This window comes from Panthera leo, chromosome A1 (genome assembly GCF_018350215.1).
Source record: "Panthera leo isolate Ple1 chromosome A1, P.leo_Ple1_pat1.1, whole genome shotgun sequence".
Lineage (NCBI taxonomy): Eukaryota > Metazoa > Chordata > Mammalia > Carnivora > Felidae > Panthera > Panthera leo.
In genome coordinates, this window is record NC_056679.1 from 1,768,081 (window position 1) to 1,792,541 (window position 24,461).

At 37.6% G+C, this 24,461-nt stretch overlaps 1 protein-coding gene across 7 annotated transcripts in view; it reads right to left on the reverse strand.

Annotated features, from left to right (window-relative positions):
- Positions 1-24,461, reverse strand: part of XPO4 (exportin 4) — a 114,483-nt gene that overhangs the window by 18,980 nt on the left and 71,042 nt on the right. For 6 of the 7 annotated variants that reach the window (XM_042926675.1, XM_042927170.1, XM_042926010.1 and 3 more), the window contains exons 7-13: positions 24,011-24,123; positions 18,816-18,973; positions 18,391-18,565; positions 3,419-3,595; positions 2,669-2,811; positions 2,008-2,153; positions 1,024-1,201 (exon numbers count right to left, since the gene is read on the reverse strand). In XM_042926675.1, the coding sequence (XP_042782609.1) occupies positions 1,024-1,201; positions 2,008-2,153; positions 2,669-2,811; positions 3,419-3,595; positions 18,391-18,565; positions 18,816-18,973; positions 24,011-24,123 (1,090 nt within the window). The remainder of the gene's footprint in view (positions 1-1,023; positions 1,202-2,007; positions 2,154-2,668; positions 2,812-3,418; positions 3,596-18,390; positions 18,566-18,815; positions 18,974-24,010; positions 24,124-24,461) is intronic. The other variant, XM_042926923.1, reaches the window with a different exon arrangement.

Below are 24,461 nucleotides of genomic sequence, written 5' to 3' on the forward strand. Positions count from 1 at the left end.
GAAATTAACATTCACCATGAATCAAACCAAAGCAAAACCAATGATTTTCACAAGCAATTAACCTAGCGCCTATAGTAATCCCCAAAAGAAGAGATAAAACTTTTTCAAAAATAGAGCATTGATATTTTATTTCAAACAAGAAAATAAAATAATAAAGGAAATAAATTCCTAAACATTTCCTTGATAGTTCTTTAAAAAAAAAAAGTCCTGTTTTCTACTGCACAGGTATAAGTGATATCCATGTATTTTTGAATTAAATTAAAAAGATGAAGGGGACAGCACCCTGCTTGAGTTACTGATTCTGCAATGGACAAAAACCAGTGTTATTTCATTATTGGTGTATCTGCCTGCAACTTAACTTTAAAGATACTGAAATTTCAAATGTTGGTTTTAAACCCACTTGTAGGAGGATATTTGGTCTAGGTTTATCCTTCCTTAATTTCACCATTAAGAATTAATGAAAATTTTGCCACTACTCATAGGAAGATCAAAGTCAATTCTCATTTGAGGCACACAATTGTCTTCTAACTTTACCTGACAGGACACTCAAGTTTCACATATTCCGAACAAATACTTCGATTTTATAAGGTAAGAATCATAGTTTTCCTTCAGAAAGCCACTGAAATGTAGTTTTAGCTTTATGAACAATAAAAACTTGCTAATGTTCACCTGGTGTCTAGGAGGCTCACAGACTTTGATTCACTCATTTAGGGCACCTGCGCCACACCGGCACTGCTTTCTGATGGCCAAGGGACATGTCCCTTCAAACTTACACTGTATCCAGAGTGATTTGACAAGTGTTTTCCTCAGTACAGGATATAGCTGTCAATTCTCACCAGAGTGGCACTGCTTAAATATACCGAGTACTTGCCATCCTTGTTTATTTCAAGGCTTCTCCAAGTTTTATTTTCTTTCACGTATCAGATTTACAATGTGGCTAACACAGGAGTCATCTACCCATCCACTCAGAATTTATTTAAAACATTATCAATTACAAGAGCACAGCTATAGAGTTCATATTACCTAATCACAGAATCTGTTCTGTTGTACCCTGGGATGGAAGAAGCCTTTTCTCCTGGAGATCCCAAAATTTGAAGTGTTGTATTAATGTCAACTTCAGATGAATGCTTAATGGAATATTCCATTATTTCTGGAGGTATTAGCGGAGTCTCTCCCTGAGTATCATCAGCTAAGAGGTAGCCTTCAGTTTAAAAAAAATTAAAAACGAACACTTAACAAATCTACATTTATCAAATTGCACTATAAATGTTCTCAGTTTTATCTGATTTACATACATATTAAGCTGATGTAAAAGTAAATTATAAATGTTAATGTTAATTTCAAGTCTGATGAGTAGAAACTATTTCTCAGATAATTAACTCTCAAAATACAAAGGACAAATATGTTATTCACCAATTTTATAATTCATACTGATAGGTAGGCTTTTTAATCTACTATCTTTTAATAACTTTTAGTACTATATTCTGTAAAATTAACAGGAATTCTATTATCTATATCAAAAGTCAATATTTGGGAGTGCCTTTTCCAAAATTAAGATTTTTTTTTCTTGATTATTAAAAACACAGAAACATTGACAGTATGGTTATAAAAGAAGACCCGACAAGTCAGACTGCCTAGATTTGCATTCTGGCTCCGGAAATTAATAGCAGTGTGACCATCAGCTACTTTCTTAAAACTCTCTCTTTCAGCTTCTTCATTTGCAAGATGAGGATAGTAATAATAATGAAACCTGACAACAGTACTAAGTTACTGGGCTGCAATGAATCCCACATAAGACATCTGGTATGCAACAGGCACTAAATATGCATGTCAGCCAATATTTGTAAAAAATGCATCCACAGCTCTGTGATATACAGCATCTGTATTCAAATTTCATCCAACACTACGTACGGAACTTATTTTTAACATACGAAGCTTCTTCTAACACATAAGAACTTTAAACTGCTCAGTTGGCGATTACATTTCAGAAAGAAACAACCAACCAACCTGTAACTAAAATAAGCCAGTGAATATCTTCATACAGATCATCAAGCATTTTGTTGTCTATAGTGCTTGAACCAGGTGAGGCAAGTAACTGCTGCTGATGCCGCTGTAACTGACCGTGGAGCCTCGTTACTCTTTCTTCTAATAGGCTAAAAAGGGGGGAAAAAACCCAAAGTTTCATAAAGTTCAATAAGCAAAGATCTAGAACAAACTGTATACGTAATCTCCATTTATTAGACAACATAAATTAAGATGTTAGCACAAAAGCACATATATGAAAATATTTATTGTAGTACACAGCTGTTCTCATAGCAGTATAGGAATTGTGATTTATTCTTTATGACATAGAATTAAAACATTGCTTTACAAACAATCAAGGCTTACAACAGGCATTCGAAAACTGGTCATTCCAAGTTTGTATTGACATGGGTCAAATCGTTCTCATACCATGTTTTCCACAATCTCTCTGCCATCTATGCTGTAGTGCCTGGGCTCCAAATGGACAAGCCAAGGAATGCAACCATGAGTATGTTTCTGTCCGTTTGTTCCAGTGTGCTGGGATACGGGGTGGGGGTGTTTAAAGTCTTTAAACACTTTAAGTGCTCTCCAGGGAATTGTGAATAGAGAGTATTTGCTCCATGGGGTTTCTTTGGACTGTGTGTACCTTGTCAGAAGAGGTATACAGTGTTCTGCAGCAATCCTTCCTAGCATTCCTACACTGGCTAGTTGATCTGAAAACTGGTCTCGATCATCCTCTTGAAGTTCACTTATTTCTTCTTCCTCACGAGAGGCCACACCATTGGCAGTCTATTATCAATGAAAGAAATAAAGAGTGAGGAGCTGCACTCCTTTGTGCAACAAATCATGCATTTCTGTTGCACTGTAAAATAACTTCAGCACTTCACACAAGGAGAAGAGCTGGACAGAGCCAACCCAGTGGTCTAGAGCCTGCTGGAATGACAGTGCTGGTCGTTCCAAAAGAAAGAGGTGGCGGGGGGCACGGAAGAGCAAGAAATAGAAGGTATCACCCCATGGTGCACATATGTAAACACAGCAAACTGCATTCACAACCCACCTCCCACCCCTGAGAATTTAACTTCTGTCACTGAAAAGACCTGACATCTTTAAGATCCATGGTGCTTTATATGCAAGAAGTCATTGATATCACTCAACAACTAGGAAGACATAGGCGGATAACTGAAAACTGAAGAGAAACGGGGTAACTACAAGCAGCACCCACAAATATGAACTCATTGAGACAACAGGGTTACTTTTGCTCTCTAATGCTCTCAGCGAATCTTCTGAGGACGGTCCCCCTAAATTTCTAGTATTATACAATGTATAATAGGATACAAGAGACGAAATAGAGCTATGATGAAATGCATTTTTACTTACAATCCAGCTTGAAGCTTACCAAATTCCTCGTGCCATCTGGAGCAGCGAGGTGGCACTGAATATAGGAATTGAAAACTTGAACTGCATGTTGGGTAAAAAAGCCTTTGTGGAAATGTTTGTCGTCTTGGACCAAAGTCAGCCAGGATTCCAGCAATTTGTCATAGGCTTCCATGTACACCATGTCATCTTTATCAAGCTAAGAGGAAAGAACACTCATAAAACAAATGGCTGGAGAAAGAAGATGGGAATGCTAACAAGAGTTACACGGTTATACATATAAATGGTTTTATGAGTTTTTCCTGTAGCAAAGGTTCCCAATTATTCAACAATCTCGCTGACTGAGCACATTCTAAAACTAATCAAACATTGCAGTAAAAATGTGTAAGCTTTTTATTAAACCTTCTAAAATCTTTCTAACTTAATCTAAATAATGCTTAAGCAAACAGAAATTAATGTTTACTTTTTAAGAAAACTAGCTGTTCGGTACTTCATGGAACATGTATTTTTCAAATTAAAATCGTATTAACATTTCTCTGTAGTCAAGAGACCTGTTAGAATAAAAATATTGTGTACTTACTATACACTTCTAAATGATTTTAGAAAAAGTGAAGAATGATGAAAACAGACTGGTCTAATCAGCATATTTAAGAATATGTAGGGAGAACTTCATAGATGTTAAGTCCTTATTAAATTATCTTATGACATTCTTTTCATTTTCCCCTTCATTCTTTGGTAAATTTTTCACAAAATGACTTAAAACTTAAAAAAAAAAAATTAATGTTTGTTTATATTTGAGAGAGAGAGACAAACACACAGGGTGAGCAGGGGAGGGGCAGAGAGAACCAGAGACAGAATCTGAAGCAGGCTCCAGGCTGTCAGCTGTCAGCACAGAGCCTGACACAGGGCTCGAACTCATGAACCGTGAGATCATGACCTGAGCCAAAGTCCAACACTTAACTGACTGGGCTTCCCAGGCACCCCTAAATGGTGACTTTCTTAAGAGTAAACTAGGCAGTCCTAATAAAATTATTATTTAACACCTGGAGGGCCTAGCTGATACAGCAAGGAAAAGAAGTACAAAAAAACTGGAAAGAAAAGCAAAAGCAAAAAAAAAAAAAAATGATTATTTGCAGGTGATATTCAGAAAAAGAAATCCAAGGAGATTAAACTTAGAACTATTAGAATAGTTATTAGGTAAGGTGGCCAGATATTAAAAACAAACAAACAAACAAACAAAACCATTGTGATGTTTCCTATATACCAACAATGAGGTTAAATTGGAGCAAAGATCTCACTCCATTAGAAAAAAAAAAAACAAAACTGGAGGAAAAAAATTATAGGGCACTTCAAATTGAAATCTAAGAAGTCAAATTTATTGTTAAATCCAGGTAAGTTTATAGCCTGCATCTCTCAATTGCTTTGATGACTCAATCTTGACTTTCTACTCTTATTTCTCATGGTCTTTTGCAAGTTTTAAAAGACTATTTCATTTTAAATGCCACCAGAAATACTCTACGAAACAAAGAAGGTTATGAAAACATAAAATAATCTCAAATATAGTTTCAAGTGCTATGCTTGTTAGTTCTCCTCTTTCCCCTAGAACTCAGCCACTCTTCTAAAGCCTGATTACCTCATGGGAGAGCAGCTGTGAAGAACGGCCTAATGTAGAACAAGACACCATTTGAAGGGTTAACTGAACATGAAATTGACCTAAGCATGTCTACTTGACAACAGAGTCACAGGGTGACTTACACATAAGAATGTTTGGGGGCGCCTGGGTGGCTAAGTCAGTTAAGCATCCGACTCTTGATTTTGGCTCGGGTCATGATTTCTCAGTTCACGGGTTTGAGCCCCACGTCCGACTCCAAGCTGATAGCGCGGAGCCTGCTTGGGACTCTCTCTCTCTCTGCCCCTCCCCCACTCTCTGGGCACGCATGTACGAGTGGTGCTCTCTCTCAAAAAGAAGTAAATTAAAAAAGTCTGCTGCAATATTCCTTAAATCCATGCCAATAAATTTATGAACCATTCCCCTAATCATGATTTCTAACACTCATTAATGACGTGAAAAAACGCTCATAATAATATAAATAAAAGTAATGATTTTGTTTTTATTTAACAAATTTAATTGATAGGACTTAAAATTTGGAAAAAATACATTAAACTATTAATAGTAACAAGTTTCAGGAAGTGAAAACTACAAGTGATTTGGTTTAATTCTCACTACTTGCTTTACCAAAAAAAAAAAAAATCTTTTAAAACAATTATTGAGTATTAAATGTCCATAATGGTGGGGGAGGGGGTATTTTATAACCCTATGTGTGAGTAAAGAGATTGCAAGAAAATGATAAGTAAAATGAAATTTTTGAAGAATTTTAATTTAATTTAATTTTTAATTTTTTTTTAATGTTTATTTCTGACAGAGAGAGAGAGAAAGAGAGAGAGAGAAAGAGAGAGAGAGAGAGAGAGAGAGAGAGCGCATGAGCAGGGAGGGGCAGAGACAGAGGGAGACACAGAATCTGAAGCAGGCTGCAGGCTCTGAGCTGTCAGCACAGAGCCCAACGCGGGGCTTGAACTCACGAACTGCAAGATCATGACCTGAGCCGAAGTCAGATGCTTAACCGACTGAGCCACCCAGGTGCCCCAAGAATTTTAATTTTATACACTGTTTGAATTACTTTTACCAATCACCATATTCCATTTTTACCACATTAAAATTATATTCTGAAATGGAATTAGTTAAAAAAATTAAAATTATAAATGTGAAGAAAAAAGTAGAAGTAAAAACTTACAAAAAGCAGACACATTCCTAGAAAAAATGTGACTTGGTATTTGGATCAAGGAAAAAAGGAAAAAAAGAAAACTTGGATACTCCCACAACTAACCATTTAAAATTTTTAGTTAGTTTACATAAAAAAAAAAAAAAACACCAGGCTCAGTAGATTTGCAGGTGAGATCTACTAAACTAGAAGAAAACTAAACCAATTAAAAAAAATTTTTTTAACACTTATTCATATTTGAGAGGGAGGGAGAGAGACAGAGCATGAGTGGGGGAGGGGCAGAGAGATTGGGAGACACAGAATCTGAAGCAGGTTCCAGGCTCTGAGCTGTCAGCACAGAGTCTGACTCGGGCTCGAACTCAACGGACAGCAAGATAATGACCTGAGCTGAAGTCGGTCGCTCAACCAACTGAGCCACCCAGGCACCCCACAAAACAACCAATTTTATACAAACTGATGTAGAGAAGAGAAAAATAGAATGCATTGGGAAAGTGATCTGTAGAGCTGTTATAATTCTGACAACAAACAAATCCAGCTGTTCATAAAAGGCCATGGTATGTGATCATCCAGTTTGGTTCAACTCAGAAATGCTAGGGTAATTTTACCATTAGAAATAATTTAGTTCATTAACAGATTAAGCAGAAACACATTTAGTAATATTTAATATTCATGTTTTACAAAAGCCTATTAGCAATTCTGATAAAAGATAGCTCAAAAGCCTAGAGCAAACATTATTCCTAATGATGAACCAGAAAAGATATCGTCTATTGCCACTTGTATCTACACTGTACAATAAGAAATGTATTATAAGAGAAAGAAATACAAATTGTTAAGTCTGAAAAGCAAAATTTTCATTATTCGCAGATGCTATAATTGTCCACAGAAGACTGAAAAGACAAATTATTAGAACCAGTAAGAATTTAGAAAGGTTATCAGATCAATATATAAACACCAACTCTATTTCTCTATGCGAGCAGCAATCAGAAAAATGAGGTTTAAAAAAGATACTATTCACAATAGTAACAAAAATATAAGGTAAAAAAAGCTTTTCTTTTACTTAAAGACAATGAATTGCATTTAAATCAGTACAGAGAAATACCACATTTATGGATAGAATTAATGTAAGAGAGATATCCATGTCTCACCAAAGATTCCCCATAATCTTTACCACAACCCAACTTGAGAAATCTACAAATTTTATATGGAAGAATAGAAAGCCAAATATATCCAAGACTCTTCTGAAGAACTGGCAGATAGGGGTATGTCCTATCATATTTAGACACCCCTTAGAACAAAGTAAAATATAGGTGCATAAATATAGAACTGACCAATGGAAACGATTAGAGAGCTCAGGAAACATTCGCTTTTATGTGAAAACTGGATATATGACAGCAGTAGTCGTGGATCTTTGAGCTATGAAGGGCTATTTAATAAATGTTGCTGGCAGCAAGAGAAATCAGCAACAAAGTGAAAAGACAACCTGTAGAATGGGAAAAAATATTTACAAACCATAAAGATGATATGGGGTTAGTATCCAAAATACATAAAGAATTTATACAACTCAATAGCAAAAAACCCACAAATGATCCAATTTAAAAATGAACAAAGAACCCGAATAGACATTTTTCCAAAGAAGATACAGGAATGGCCAACAGGTACATGAAAAGATGCTCAACATCACTAGTCATGAGGGAAGTGCAAATCAAAACCACAACGAGACCTCACCTTACACCTGTTAGAATGGCCATCATAAAAAGGGCAAGAGATAATAAATGATGGCATGGGGGGCGGGGAGGTGCCTGGGTGGCTCAGTCAGCTGAACATCCAACTACTCTTGATTTCGGCTCAGGTCATGATCTCACAGTTCGTGGGATCAAGCCCTACATTGAGCTCTATGCTGATGGCACGGAGCCTGCTTGGGATTCTTTCTCTCTGCCCCTCCCACACGCGCTCTCACTCTCAAAATAAATGGATAAGCTTTAAAAAAAAAAAAAGATTAAAAAAATAATAAATGATATAAATGATGGCATGGATTAGGAGAAAAGAGAACTTTTTATGCACTGTTGGTGGGATCATAAATTGCTACAGCCACTATGGAAAACAGTATACAGAATCCTCAAAAAATTAATAGAATTACCATATGATCCAGCAATTCTACTTCTGGGAATATACTCAAAGGAAATAAAAACTCAAAAAGATAATCTGCAGCCCCATGTTAATAGCACCATTATTTATGACAGACAAGACATGGAAACAACCTAGGTGTCCATCGACAGATGAATAAAGAAATTATGGTATAGATACACAATGGAATATTTTCCAGCCACTTAAAAAAAATGAGGAAAATCTACCATTTGTGACAACATGGATAGACCTTGAAGGTACTCTGCCAAGTGAAATAAGTCAGAAAAAGACGAATACTACATGATCTCATGTAAATGTAGAACCAAAAAACCCACAAAACACAAAAAAACAAAACCCCACCAAACTCAGAAAAAGATATCAGATTTGTGGTTAGCAGATGTGGGGCGGCGGGGGTGTGTGTGTGTGTGTGTGTGTGTGTGTGTGTGTGTGTGTGTAACTGGTTAGAGGAAGGTGGTCAAAACGTACAAACTTTCAGTTATAAGATACATAAGTACTAGAGAAGTAATGTACAACATGATGACTACAGTTAACATTGCTGTGTGATACACAGGAAAGTTATTTGAGATCTGAAGAGTTCTCACCACAAGGAGAAAATTGTCTTCTTTTTATTGTATCCATATAAGATGATAGATATTAACTAATAAACCTATTGTGGCAAACATTTCACATATATGTAAATCAAACCATCATGCTATACACCTTAAACTTACAAGGGAATGTATGTCAATTATTTCTCAATAAAATGGGGGAAAAATAGACGGAGGGAGACACATAAATAAATATTGCTGGACAAATCTGTTATCCATGAGAACAAAAAGGAAACTGAATCCTTATTTGATACCATATTCAAAATTAAATTCTAAGATGGTAAAATCATGAAAGGCAAACTTTAAAAACATTTAGAAGAAAACACAGGAAGGATAGGTGTCTGAAACAAGGAACTAATAATGCAAATCATTTTTTTAAAAGTAATCTCGACATCCAGCATGGGGCTCAAACTTACTACCCCGAGACCAACAGCCACAAACTCTACTGACTGAGCCAACCAGACACTCCTAATAAAAGAAATGACAGTAAGTTCAACTCCACTAAGATGAAGAACATTTGTTCATCAAAAGATACCATAAAGTCTAAATGCAATATGGTGTCCAGGATTAGATCCCAGAAAGGAAAAATAACTGGTGGAAATATGATGAAATCCAAATAAAGACTAAATGTTTAGTTAATAACAATGCATCTAATGTTAATTTCTTAGTTTTGACAAATGTACCGTGATAATATAACATGGTAATGATAGAAGAAATTAGGTAAAAAGTACTCTTTGCAATTTTCTGTAAATCTAACATTAATCCAAGTTAGGAATAAGAAAAAAGGTACCATAAAGTGAAAAGAAGAGCCACAAAACCAGGAGGATAAATCTGCAACAAGTAACTGACAAAAAAAATGAGTGTACAAATAGATGAAAAATGTCTACAAAGGAGTAAGAAAGGGGCACCTGGGTGGCTCAGTCGGTTAAGCGTCTGACTTTGGCTCAGGTCATGATCTCGCAGTTTGTAAGTTCGAGCCTCATGTCGGGTGCTGACAGCTCAGAGCCTGGAGCCTACTTCAGATTCTGTGTTTCTCTCTCTCTCTCTGTCTGCCCCCCTCTCCCCTGCCTGCACTCTGTATCTCTCTCTTAAAAATAAATAAACATTAAAAAAAAAAAAAAAGGCAGTAAGAAAAAAGACAACCTGATAGGGAAGTGGGCAATGGACTGAACAAACATTTCATAAGACTCACCATGGGAATCATATATTTATATAAAGATGTTCAATATTATCAGCACCCGGGAAAGCCAACCAAGACCGTATCATATACTTACAAGTTTGGCAAAACTATGATGGTGAAGACAGGGAACTCGCACACACCACTGCTGAACATGTAGTGGGTCCCATCAGTTCAGCAATCAATTTGAAACTATCTTGTGAAACTGAACATTTACATGTCCCAGCATCCAAACATTCCACTTGGAGGTACCTTAGAAAACCTCTCACAAATATATACTAGTAAACATGCAGAAGAATGTTTACTGTAATGCTGTTTGTAATGGTAAAAAAAAGGGAAACTCCAAAGTTCACTTACAGCAGAACAGAGAAAAACTGTGGTATAACACTCACACAACGATACATCCTGTACATACAAGTGATCAAAATCTTTATTTTTTAAGTTTTTTTAAATGTTTATCTATTTTTGAGAGAGAGACAGAGTGTGAGTAGGGGAAGAGCAGAGAGGGAGGGAGACACAGAATCGGAAGCAGGCTCCAGGCTCTGAACCGTCAGCACAGAGCCCGATGTGGGGCTCCAACCCACAAACAGTAAGACCATGACCTGAGCTGAAGATGGACACTCAACCGACCGAGCCACCCGGGCACTCCCAAAATTTTAAAGCAAGAGAACAGACAACACTCAGAACAGTGGTCACTTCTCTTGCAGGGATGGAAGAGGGGAGCAGCTGGGGTCCCAGGATCGGGATGAACACACTGGTTCCGTCGATGCGGTACTGGTAAAGTTACCGGGTAGAGTCATGGGTTCACTCGCGGTGATTTCGTCATGTTTCAGAACATCATGTTTGAGGTTTTATCTGTCTCAAATGTGACACAATAAATTATCTCTGGTGGTCTGAGGACTAAAAAAAGATACATAAAATGAACAAACACAGCTAAAATGACCATGCAGAGTGCTCGATGTATTATTAGCACCAAGAAAAAAGGGTGGTTTTACGCCTTCAACAAAAATATATGGAATGCTGAGAGCGAAGCATTGGAATACAGAGATGAGTAAAATAGTTTCTTCCCAAAGAAACATCTGTGGCCTGTTTATATACTTAACAAAGCACGTGCTTTGCAGACATCATTTGTTAAGTCTTAACAGTTTATCTTGCCAAAATAAACAGACTGGTAACATATCTTAAGAGGAACTTACGGAACAGCATCCTCTGACCTCTAGTATCTCAAAAGGAAGAAGCGGGACATTTTCTAAAAGCTATCTTTGCTGTTCTTTAGTGCATATATAATGCACGCTATCATATTTTAATTATTCGTGTATAAAAAAGTATAAATAAAATGTAAAAGCCTTTCAAGCCTTTTTACTATTGAAAGAGCAATAATCCCTCCTATAAAGCCCTGATATTAGACAAGGCAGAAGATCACACACTGTTAAGAGCCTCTAGTCACTGGATGGTGATTTAAAATAAGAACCCAAAACTTCTAGAGCCTTCTGGTTCCTTTTGGATATCAACACGTAACTCATCAGGCAAAGTGTGAGAAATCTGGTTGATGACAATTGGCAACTAAATCTTTCAGTCTAACCATGGAGAACTGAAACCTGACCAAGTGCTTTTTCATACATAATACCTTGGCCCTGCTCCACGACCACTCTGGCCAACACCCAGCAGCCAAGCCAAGCACGTGCACAGGGATGACGAAGGAGTCCAAGCTAGACTGTCTGTGCTCATGCCCTAAGTATTGTCAGGCCTGGTGCCAGAAAGGCTTTGGAAAGGGGCTTAGAGCTCATGAGACTACTTGACCCCACTTTACTCCATTTGGGGATGGAGGGTGGAGAAGGTAATCAAACTACGATAACAGCACTTACATTTCAACGCCCATATTTAACTTAGAAGGGTACAGAGGAGTGAATGTGCAGCCCGTCAGCCACAGAAAAACTGCTTTTATGACTGGTAACTATGAATATAAAGAAACAGTGGTTAATTTCATTTACGAAAATGTTACCAAATGTGGCTTTCTAAAAAATATACGTATATGTGAATCTGCTCCCCCTTTAACACTGAATTTCAGAAATTAAAATCTAACATGATTACTTGATTCCAACTACATGACATTCTGGAAAAGGCAAAACTATGGGGGTAGTAGAAGATCAGTGGTTTCTAGGGGTGGGGGAAGGAGGGATGAATAGGTAGAACACGAAGGACTGTTAGAGCCATGAAACTATTCTCTATGATTCTGTAAGACTGAATACACGTCATTACACATTTCTCAACATCCACAAAATACATAACACCAAGAGTGAACTCTAAAGTAAATTACGGACTTTGGGGGATAAGGAGGTGTCAGTCCTGGTTCCTCAACTGGAACAGATGTTTACCACACTGGTGGGGGAGGTTGACAGGAGGGGAGGTTGTGTGCATTTGTAGGGGTGGAGGAGGGTGAAGGATGGGATATGGGAAGTCCGTATTTTCATTCAATTTCACTGAGAATCTAAAACTGTTCTAAAAAAATAATGTATGTGTTTATTCCTAAAATGAGATAGCATAAAAGTGTGTAAGATAACTCTTGTACTGAAAATACATCTCATGCTCGAGTAGTTCTAAATTTTATTGTTACATTGCAAACAACTGCAAATCTACTCCTAGCCACAACAGGATTATGGTTACTGTCAGGTATTCGGTATGATCCATCCCACTAAACTAGATCTTTTTTTCTCTGAACAATAAATAACCAACGTGAGAACTCCACATCTTTTTCATGAAATTGAAAAGTTCTTTCTTTGATCATCAGTATTTTCTTCATATGTAAACGTAAATTACATGAGTTCATAAAAAGAGAAGCGAATGATTCAGACATAAAAAATCCAGTAAGATGGGCACGGACAATTCACTCTCACGTAGAAAATTTTATTTCTAAGGAATAATCTTTAAGAAGTTCCTTAAGCTGATAAGACTTTGCATTCCATATTTCCAGCCTGAGGCTGCTGCTACTATAATTTCTCTTTCAAGGACCTGGGACTGAAAACAAATTAAACAATCAGAGATTATAGAGGCCAGGAAAAAAGTGCCAGGAACATTGACCAGGAAGTTCACTAGCAGTGTTCGTTTGCAAACATGATAACAAAAAATCATTTTGCAGAAATAACTGATGTGACAAAAATGTGTCTTCAATAAAAGAAGGGGGCAAGAAAACTCCAGATAAATGTAAAGGTTAAAAAAAGGGTTCTATCAATATACCGTTTCTTACTATGGATGGTTGGTATACAGTTGTTCATTTTATTATTCTTTACAACTTTTATACACATATGAATTTTTTTTTTTTTTTTTTTTTTTTACTTTATATGAAGTATTTCACAGTAAGTTTAAAACATACAGGCATTGGTACAACCTCCCAGGTTCAGTGACAGATCAAATAATACATGCACTGCAGAGGGTAAAACATTAAAAAGAAAGGACATATGAAAGATTAAAGACTGAAAGAGCTGTATTAGTTTATGTTGCTACTCATCTGCTGTAAGTAGATTCTTTTCCTGGGGTACTAGTATTTAAGGCAATTATTGAAAAAAAAACCCCACAGAATTGTCACAAATGAAGCTTCATGAATTCTATTAAAAATTAGGAAGTCTTTGAATGTTAACTGCAAAAGGAATTCATTCATTCTTTTTTTTTTTTTCCTAGCCAGTCCTAAAGGCACAGAAATAATTTAACTTCAGAATACCTATGCAGCTGACAGTATTCCTGGCTTCTAAAATCCCTCAAGAGGAATTGATTTAGTGGGCAAGTACTGCAGCTGTTAGAAGAATCCTATAGATAGATCACTGAAAAAAGTCTGCCCCCACAAAACCACCAAGAGCCCAAGCTGCAGTTTGCAGAAAGAGTTTTTAAACATTAAACTCCTCGATCAATAAGCTTTCTTCCTTTTGGAAACGCATATGAATTTCCAAATTTTAATGCTAAACAATGTATACGCATCAAGCACCGTGACTGGCACATGGCAGGTGTTCGATAAGTATGTATGGAATCGAATTAATCCAGCAATAATCCTAGCAGGCCGACATCGCAGGGACTCGCCTGGCTTACAAGGGGTAGAAGGGCAATCCCTTTTTTCTACCTCACTCTAGCGTTCATTTCTGAACTCCTGGCACATTAGATCTGTTTATGCTTCTAATGCTGTATTATTGTTTTAAACAATACAAAGGATACCAAATGGAGCAATAGTTATGACAGTAAGTAAGCTTTATTCTCAACCATCTACATAGTCTATCTCAAGTGCAAGAATGCTGTAAAACATAAACACTGGATCTGTGCTAGGATTAGCATAGCAAATTGAGAAAACCAGAGGTGACTCATAGACAAGTCAGGAAACACTGCATTGGTAAAATTAGGATCCAACCAGGATTCAATGCAACAATGAAATTATTTTGTAAAGACTTCTTTTAATAAGAATCTTTATTTAAGATGTAATTGTAGCCAATTTTCTCCCAAATGTCCTAACAGAGGAAAAGCTACTGTTAGTATTAAAAAAAAGTGTACCGTCCTTTAAATGTGCAAGGTTTAATGCACCTCATCTAATTCTCTCTCTTAACCATTTCAAGCAGATGAAATGAATGCGCATAACAGAAGCTGGACAGCTGTCTCGCTCTCAACAGTATCACCAATTTATTCATTTATTCTTTCCCGGCCATCAGGGCCACTGTGTGGGGGGCTGGGATGGCTTTCCAAGTGGCCCCATCCTCTTGTGAGGTTAGGGGAGAGGCTGACTACGTCCGAATATTGTACTGGCCTCACCATGCCCTCCTCCCCTCCCCCAAAAAGTGAATAATAGCTTTCTCTCTTATCACGGAAACAGTCCCGAATTTATGCTTCCTGCTTCCAACTTACAACGTGGCTTCCGTGTACTCCTTTTCACTGCATCTCCTCCCCACAAAGTAACTGTCCACTGGGCAGGGAAACCAGATTTTGAATGAAGAATGTTGAATTCTACCACATTACACTCTGTACCGAACTTCCTACAACTTTATCAAGTATCTTTTTCTTCACTGCTTTGTCCCACACGTCTTGAGATTAGGCCACAGATGTACCGAAAGGTTTTTCTCTGCCAGGTTTACCTACCACCACCTCCTTTACATACCCACCCTCACACACCTGTGCACAGCCAGACACACATACATTTCACGTGCACTTCACGGTTTAAGCATCGTGCCTGGAAGCTCTGCTCAATTAACTCAGCAAGTTCTGCGGCTCCAGTGATGAACCCACTGGAGGCTGAACTTCAGGTTTTCTGCTGACAAAAGAAACCAACCGAGTACAAACCGAGTATAGAGTTCAAGTCACAGAGTTCGATTTCACTGAACTGATTCCAATGGATGTACCAGTATTACTAACATTTGATGAAACAATCGATATGATATCAACAACTACTGTGTTCGAATTTTAATTTTAAAGGCAACGGTTCCACGTCTATAGTCCTTCTCACCTCTTCAGTACGGCAATAGACAATAATTTGATTTCTGGGGTGCAGTGAAAAAATTCTTGGCCTCAGGAAGCCTCAAGTAATACCAGGAAATTTTAACGGCCAACAGAACAACTTGGCTGAAGACTGGAATTACTCTTTTTGAGCACAGACTTTCGGTTTACTTGCCAGTTGAGGAGCATAAATAACTGTCTTCACACACAGGCTAAAGCCACCAAGTAAGGACATACTTCATGAAATGCACATTAGTATCAAGAATTTTTCCTCCCACGTATATATATTTTTTTCTCGCTGCAGCCACAGAGTCACCACCAGAGACACAAATTTCAAAAAAAGGAGACAATCTATATGTATTCCTAAGTAAGCATAGTTCTGAAAAAATGTTCTCACAATGAGACAAAAGTGTATATGCTGAATCTGTTTTCCTACTGGGGAAAAACCTCCTTCACTATTAGAGAAAAGCAGAACATTTCACAAAATTAAACTTATGAAGAAAAGTAATATTAAAACTATTACAGCCTGCACAAAACAACAAAACTCAAAAACTTGTCTTACTTGGTAAGCCAGTGTTCACAATATAGGTTCTCAATAAATGCTATTATTATGAAGGTTCATTTTTATCATTATTATTCCACATTGTAATGTGCATACCGTACAGGAACTTTCATATTGTTAACCCGCCCCATAGAACATTAGAAGAAATAATTATCCTACCTATATCAACATGCTTAAAAAAGGTTAAGCAATTCGTCCAAGATTCTGTAGTTTGTAATTACTTGGCTCATGACTATACAGTCTCCTTTCAAAGTTCATGACCTTTCTTTCTGAATCACTGACTCTCAAAGCAGTTCTTTTTGTCTCAGTTTTTCTACTTTTACTTAAAAGATCATTTACTTATGTATTTTTCCACCTGAGGTCAACGACTATGTATTAGGGACCAGTACTCCAATCACCGGGTACCTAAGGAAACAAAAATGATGTGACCCGCGTCCCAGAACTTCCACTCTGGTTTGGCGAGATTTGTTCGCGTAGTTTGGTATTAGCTGCACATTCCCCAGCCTCCCCTCCCCCAGCACACATAAGATACATGAAAACCGCACGAGGCTGAGATGACATTTAGGAGGATTTGTTTAGTCTTCTGGCAACTCATCGTGCAGGGGCCTCCCTTTCGGCTGCCCCCCAGCTTCACCGAACCTCGCCTACCTGGCTGCTCCGAGCAATACCAAGCTTCGGACCAATCTTCCCCCTCTGCCTTTTGAAACAGGTAACCAATTCTTTTAAAACCATTTTTAAATGTCATAAGCAGATCAATTAGAAGAACTTAAAAAAGAACACTTCTGCAGCACACCTTCTTGTGAAACAAGCACAAATACGCCTACTCTGAACGAGTATCTACACTTGCCGCTTTCTAAAATTTCTCGACCAACCTTGACAGAAACATTGTTTTCCAAGTTGTCAGTCTCCTGGTCAAAATAAATGAATTCTAAACTTAAAATCTGCAAAACAAGAATGATATATATCTTCTAGCAATTCTTCTATAAAATGTTTAGAAACTTCCTTAACCCACAAACAGAAACTAAAATACAGCTATGTTTCTAAATATGTGATCAACATACTGTTTCATCTACCTGGTTTAGAAGAGAAAACAAACCAAGGGGGAGAAAGCACAATGAGACCATGTTAAATGAAACCTGAGTTGATTCAGAATTTGTAACAACCTGAAAGGGTTTTGAATAAAGCTTAAATACTTAAAATTGACCTATATTTCCATGCATAGAACATAATTTTTCCTCCTGAGAAGTTCAAATCTCACATACAATGCCTTTAAACTTCTACTCCTCTACTAACTACATTTTTTCAAACACACAAATATCTGCCGGACCTGGTTCCTTTCCACATCAAACCGCTGAAGTGTCCGAGTACATAAATCATTCCCGAGTTCTGTCTTCTGAACACCCCTAAAGGGATATGAAAATGCACAGACATTGCCACACCCCCAACAAAACACAGGATTTTGTGTCTAATACCAATTCTAACAGGTACTGACAAATATTCTTTTTACTCTTACAGTCTTTGAAAGAAATTCACATATTGATCCATAAAAAGAAAAATTCATTTCAACAATTTAAGAACCACTATGGAGGAAAAAATTATTTCCCATGATTAATGTAGTTATTCACGGTAACTTACAAACACAGCTGTGTCGTCAAGGAGTTTTAGTACATGTTTCCTAAATTAAGTTTTATATCTGGAAAATATACATTTGAAAACTTGTACCAAAAAACAGCTTTCGTACTGTTACTGGTCTTAATTTAATGAAAATTACGTGCCACCAAGATACACTATTAAACCAAAAAAATTAAAAGAGCACACAGCCTAATCAAAACCAGCGTGGTTACAATCAAGTGAACCAAATTTTATCTACATAATTTCCAGATAAGTCCAAAATTTTTAAATTCTCAAAACAATATAAAATTATAATCACAACCACACTACAATGTTAGCAGCGCCCTTTAAAGTTTTCACCGTTAAAATGGGGTTTCAACACAATCCTTAATACAAACGTTTCATTCCATTTCCTATATTCAGACACTAAATTATCTCAAAGTTAAAATCTTGACACCAACAAATTTAATCTACAAAAGTGATTTTAATCCACAGAAATTTTTAAAGTAACATTTCTAAACACAGATTGCCAAATAATTTTCACATGTAAACAAAAATGCAATTTTAACAATAGCTAGCATTTGCTTAATTACTTGTCACGAGAAATGTTGCAGAGGCATTGCAAATTTCCTTGTAAAAAACAGACACAATTTATTTTAAAACACTCACCACTTCTTCCAATGCAGCACTTCGCCCAAAAGAACAAGTGAGGTGTGTGAGACAGTTAACAAAGGACGAGAAAAGTTCATTTGGAATGGCAGTTAAAACATTTCGAGGGAACACAGTTATCAGGTTGCTGATAATGCTGGAGATTCCCACAGCTTCGGAATCTTCTATTTCAATTCTACAAATCAAGTAATGAGTATTGTTAAGTGGCAGAAGAAAAGTCCCAAAAACTCATCTCCAAACATGCAAATATTATCACCTATTTGTTTTTCAAGGCATGTCTCTGTGTATTAATTTCAAATTACCCGCATAACTACACTTTAAAATATAAACAGGGAAAACCACTAGTTTCTTTTTCTCCTCTACTGTTAAACATAAAGAAAAAACTGAAAGCTCTTTTTTCAGTTATAAAGGGCAAGTATACCTACCCATTGATAGTATTCAGTAATCCCTCAATGAAGTGTGCTAGATAATCAACTTGTGAGCCTTCATCGGGGAAGATGGGTCCATGAAGAGAAGCTAACTGGGCAAGGCACTGAAGAGAATCTTGTGCCATATCTGAATCTTCTCTGATTTTTCGATGTACCTGTTAGAAAGAATTACTAATCCGTAAAAATAAATTCTTCTTTTGTAAGGGTCACGTGTCTATCATGCCGAATGAGGTAAGAGAAAAAAATTCACTGTAGCTAGTTATTTCTAGAAAATTAATTCCTGAACCTAACTGAATTTGAAAATTGCCCCTCAGTCCACTTTACATTACAGGCCATGATTTTTTAAACATATCGAGTAATTTTTAACTGAGGGCTACCTACATTTTGAAAATTGAACTGTCTCCAGGATGTTATGACAAAGAGAGAAACAGATGCCAGCCAGTCAGACATACTGCCTTCTTCTAAAAACAGCAACGACGACAGTCATCCGTATTATGCTAACTATGCCTAGCTACAGCTTCTTGCTAAAGTTAGCAGACAAGTTCAATCAGGAGTATATAGATGCTGCTTTAGTAGAAGTAAACAGTCGTACACTTAGAAAAGCAATTTACCTTTCCAGCACCACTCACTCACTCAACTAGCACAGAAGCACACTCTTGCATTAACTCTGCCATTGCCACAATTTGTCTGAATCTCATTTTATCCTGTACACGCTGCTATGAGTAAGGGCTAAACATTTTTTTAATTTTACTTAGTCCACTTTAAGCCTCATCTAGATTTTCTATCAGTGATGCAACACTGATGTGAAACACCTCGTACACAGTATTCTGTTTGAAGGAAATCAATTACTGCTCCCTAACTTTACACTGTTCGTAATATTCTCAGATTTTAAAGACGTTTCATTGCTTAAATCTGACACAACTAATCATAATTAAGGAAAATACACTTAGTAAAGAAATTACAGGGGCATCCGGGTGGCTCAGTCGGCCGAGCGGTTGACTCTTCTTGGTCATGATCTCAGTTCCTGAGATCGAGCCCTGCGTCGGGGCTCTATGCTGACAGCAGGGAGCCCGTTTGGGATTCTCTCTCTCTCTCTCTCTCTCTCTCTCTCTCTCTCTCCCTCTCTGCGCCCCTCCCTCGCTCGTGTGTGCTCTCGCTCTCTCTCAAAAATAAGTAAACTTGGGGGAAAAAAAAAGAACTTATAGGTATTTTTGATCTTAATCCACCAACCACATTGATGGCAACCATCTTCTATTTTCCACAAGCATTTGACTTCTCCAGCCCTTCTTTTCTTACACAAATTTCTTTGCTTTCTGAATGTGTCACAAAATTTTAAACACTTGTGCTCTATTTGTTTCAAGTTACGTTCACTTCGACTCTGCAAATCATTTATAAATTACTCGCAGTTAGAATATTTCTTATAAATATTCACAGGTACACTTTTGGTACCCAGGTACACAGCGAACAGGTAATAAACCCTTATTCACTGATCGATTTCATTACTCTTTAAACCTTGAACTTCTTAAGGCTTTAAGATATTTAAAATACTAAAGAGTTACAAAGTTAATTGAGACGCTTGAAATACACCACCCTCTTCGGTCTCCAACAGGGGCTGGAAAACCACAGCCCATGGCCGAATCTGGCCTCCTGCTCATGTTTGTATGGCCTGCAGAATGGTTTCTACATATTTATATGGTTGGGAAAAACAAAACCAAATAACAAAATCTCAAGACACAGGACAATTAAACAAAATTCACATTTTGATGGCTGTTACAAAAGTTTTGCAGGAACACTGCCCCGCTTGTTTGTTTAGGTATCAGCTATGCTGCTTCTGCACTACAAAGGGCTTCTGTACTACAAAGGCAGAGCTGAACAGCTGCCTCAGAGAACAGGTGACCAGCAAAGCCTAATGTTTACTACCTGGCCTTTACAGAAAAAGTCTGCCAATCCCTGGTCTAGAATAACACAAATGTCTCCCAAAATATGTTCTATTACATTTTAAGTTTTATATAGTAAAAGTATAATGCGCAAATTCATAGAATCTACATTGTCCAGTTCATGAACTTTTGAACACAACTCATTTTTAAGTTCCTTATCTGAAAAGTATAACTAAATTTCATCATGCTGTTTAACCTAATCAACATTGAAGCATGTTATCCAGGGGGTACGTTCAACCAATGGATCCAATGCAATCTGGGACAATAGAGGGTTTCTTTTCTACCAACAGAGAGCCAAATGGTTATTCATTACTGGTCCAGAAGTGAGGAATCAAAAGAAATGATGAGTGAAATGGCTAATCTGATTATGTAATACAATAAAATAAAAATAAAATACTACCGCAGAGCCTGCATGTCCTGTTCAAACTTAATTTATGTTCTCTGAAATGTGAACCATATAAAACTCATGATCCATAATGATTAGTTCTTGCGTAATACAGTAGACTCCTGACCTTCTTCCAATGTCAGCCTTACAAAGGAGTTCTTCCGCAACGGAACCATGTGACAAGTTAAAAACTGAATTCATCACCTGAGTAGGGAAAGCAGAGGGCTAAGGAAACGCAAAGTCTAACAGAACACCCACAGAGGTGAATGGTGAAGCAAGACAAGAATAAACAGAAGCAAGTCAGTAAGATGATAAATTCTACTGGAACATGCTGAATCTGAGATGTCTGTAGGCCTTCCAAATTAAAACATCCAGTAAGCACTTGGATTATAAGGCTCTGGAACTTTGGAGCAGCCTGTGCTGAATATAGATTTAGGAGTCATCGGTGCAGACGTGGCACTTGAAGTCCTACGTGTGGAAGAGATAGTCCGAGGAGAGCGTATACGGTCGGCAGGGTTGAGAACTGACACAGAACACTAGCAGTTTGGCAATGAGCAGAGGAAAACAGAGAGCACAAATGAGGTCAAGAAGGATCAGCCAAGAAGGCAGGAGGAAAAACTAACGAGAGTGGTTTTTCCAATACCTCGTGGAAGAAAGAGAAACTGAGACATCTGTAAGCTTCCGAGGGGCAGAATGTCACCTCGAGTGTTTCTCGATTCAGATGTGACCAACATACTTAAAGTTTTAATTCCGTTCAATAGTGTATTTATGTCTATATACTCAAATCTAGAGAAATGAGGATAACCAACGGAACACTGCTTTCTATTCGGTAACGAACTCACGATTGAAAATAAGTTTAACAAAACCCGAACGAAATAAAAAGATTAGCCCCACTGTCCTCTCTGTAACAATTTACAAACTCAAGTTGCTTATCAGCTCCTCAAACGAAAGTACCAGGCCCCAGACGCAAAACTGCTAAGACGACCATGCAAAAAGGGTTAACTTTCAGGCTGAGAAGCCATCTGCGTGTGGCGGTTCACAGCTGACAGGAACAGCTGTCTGCTTTGTCTAGACAGCTGCTCGGATTCGGGGTAGCTGTTTCCAGTACCGCCAGCAAGTTTTGCACCTTTTCAAAAACTGCTGGAATGGGCTCTTCTTTCAGTCAAACGAAGAACACAAAGAAGTGAACTCGGATACGTATTGAGACAATTTCTGTCAGATATGGCAGGCGCCAGAACCTGTTAATTTAGTTACAACTGCCTCTTTGATGCTGAGATGCTTTCGGTCACCATTGCTCCGATTTACAGAATATACTGCAAGGTAATGAAGTCTCAGCATTTCTACAGAAAACATTTTTACGTATACAACCATGGTCGAACAACCTTATTCTAGGTATTTTAAAATACGTACCATACAACGACAATATTTTACATGGTTGAACCGAGAAGGGAAGGCAGTTGTAAGGATAGTAAATAATATTTTTCAAACAAATAAAAAGGTGAGAAACTAAAATGGTTGGGATTAAAACAGCTTCCATTTTTTTCTTCTTAACTGGTCTTTATTGGACTTCTGCCCCAGTCATTACATCTAACTTGTGGGCTTAGGCTATTGACAGCAAATCAACATCCCTCTCCCCTCCACACACATACATTTCTTTCACCAGCCTTTGACTATTACAGTGGGGACCCTCATGAACAAACATGGGAACGTACAGCCTACTTCTTTTTTAAAATTTTTTGATAGAGACAGAGCGTGAGTACGGGAAGGGCAGAGGAAGGGGGAGACACAGAATCCGAAGCAGGCTCCAGGCTCCGAGCTGTCAGCACAGAGCCCGACGCGGGGCTCGAACTCAGGAACCGCGAGATCGTGACCTGAGCCCAAGTCAGACGCTTAAGACTGAGCCACCCAGGTGCCCCGAGCCTACTTCTTTCTAGCAAACAATAAACAAGACCATGTGAAGTTATAATCGAAATAAATTGCTATTCAAAAACACTACCTTGACCCATGACTGATAAATGAGCACATAAAGTACCCTCTACTCTGTTATGGCAGTTCTTCAAGTGTCGTCCAGGGATCCTGACACATTGCTAAGACCACGTCGGGTTGTGTGTAAGGGCAAAACCGTTTCCACACTGGTACTAACACACTGTCACACATGTATACAGTGGAGTTTCCTCCAGGTTACTTGACCTGTAATATTACAACCAGCTGGACGTAGAAGCAGATCTGAGAATCAGTCTTCAGTTAAGCATGACATTAGAGTTTTACGAGAATATAAAACAATGCCACTCTTCAGTAAACTTTTCTTTTTCCAAAAATACAGCTATCTGTTCATTAAAATGTTATTTACGTTAATATGTAAGGGTTTGGGTACTATTTTTTTTTCTAAGATTTTAAGTAATCTCCCCACCCAACAGGGGGCCTGAACCCACAATCCTGAGATCAAGAATCACATGCTCCACTGACTGAGCCAGCCACATGCCCCTCCCAATGCTACTTTTACATGAATCAACAAATTATTTTTTAAAGTTTTTCGTTTGAAATTTTAATGTGGTAAATATTAGTAGTTGTATCCCCATAAACAAAAGCTCTTCGGGGTCTTCAATAATTTTTAAGAATGTAAAGGGCTTCTGAGATCAAAAAGTCTGAGAATATCAGCTCCAAGATATTCATACTTCTATAACACTTTTATAAATTACCAAGAACATTCCTCTGTAATTTGTTTAAGCAGATGTATTGATTAGGGGAGAAGGGTTTAAAGGAGAAAAGCAACCTGTCCTGTTTTACTGAGGACACACACAGAAGCATGTACTCTTTTCAGTGGCACTCTTCCTTGGCCTTCACCACCAGAAATGAAAAGCAAGACTTACTGTGAAAAACAGCTCCATAACTCTGCTATCCAGAAGAGTCTCCCGCCAGGACTCTGTTGGCTTTAACAGCACATTTTGTGAAGATTCAAACATAGCTATATAATGTCTGCCCAGTTATCTGGTGTCAAGGTCAACAACAATAACATTCTTACTTTGTCTAAAGTATAAGTATATCCTAAATATAACAGGAGCCATCCAGAAAGAATGTAATGGAAACGGTTTAAGCCTCTTCACATATGCTACATAATTCATGCATGAAGCTTAGGAATAAAAGGCATTAAGTGCTTAAAAAAAAGAAAGAACTCTACAGGAATATAAGGCAACAGTTTCATCAGAATTACATGTCATGCTGCAGGGACATAAAAACTTCGATGATCAGAGGTGCCAATGGTGGCAACAGAAGAAAAACATGCGTGGAAAACAGATGTCAAAACACGAGCAAAAAAGGAAA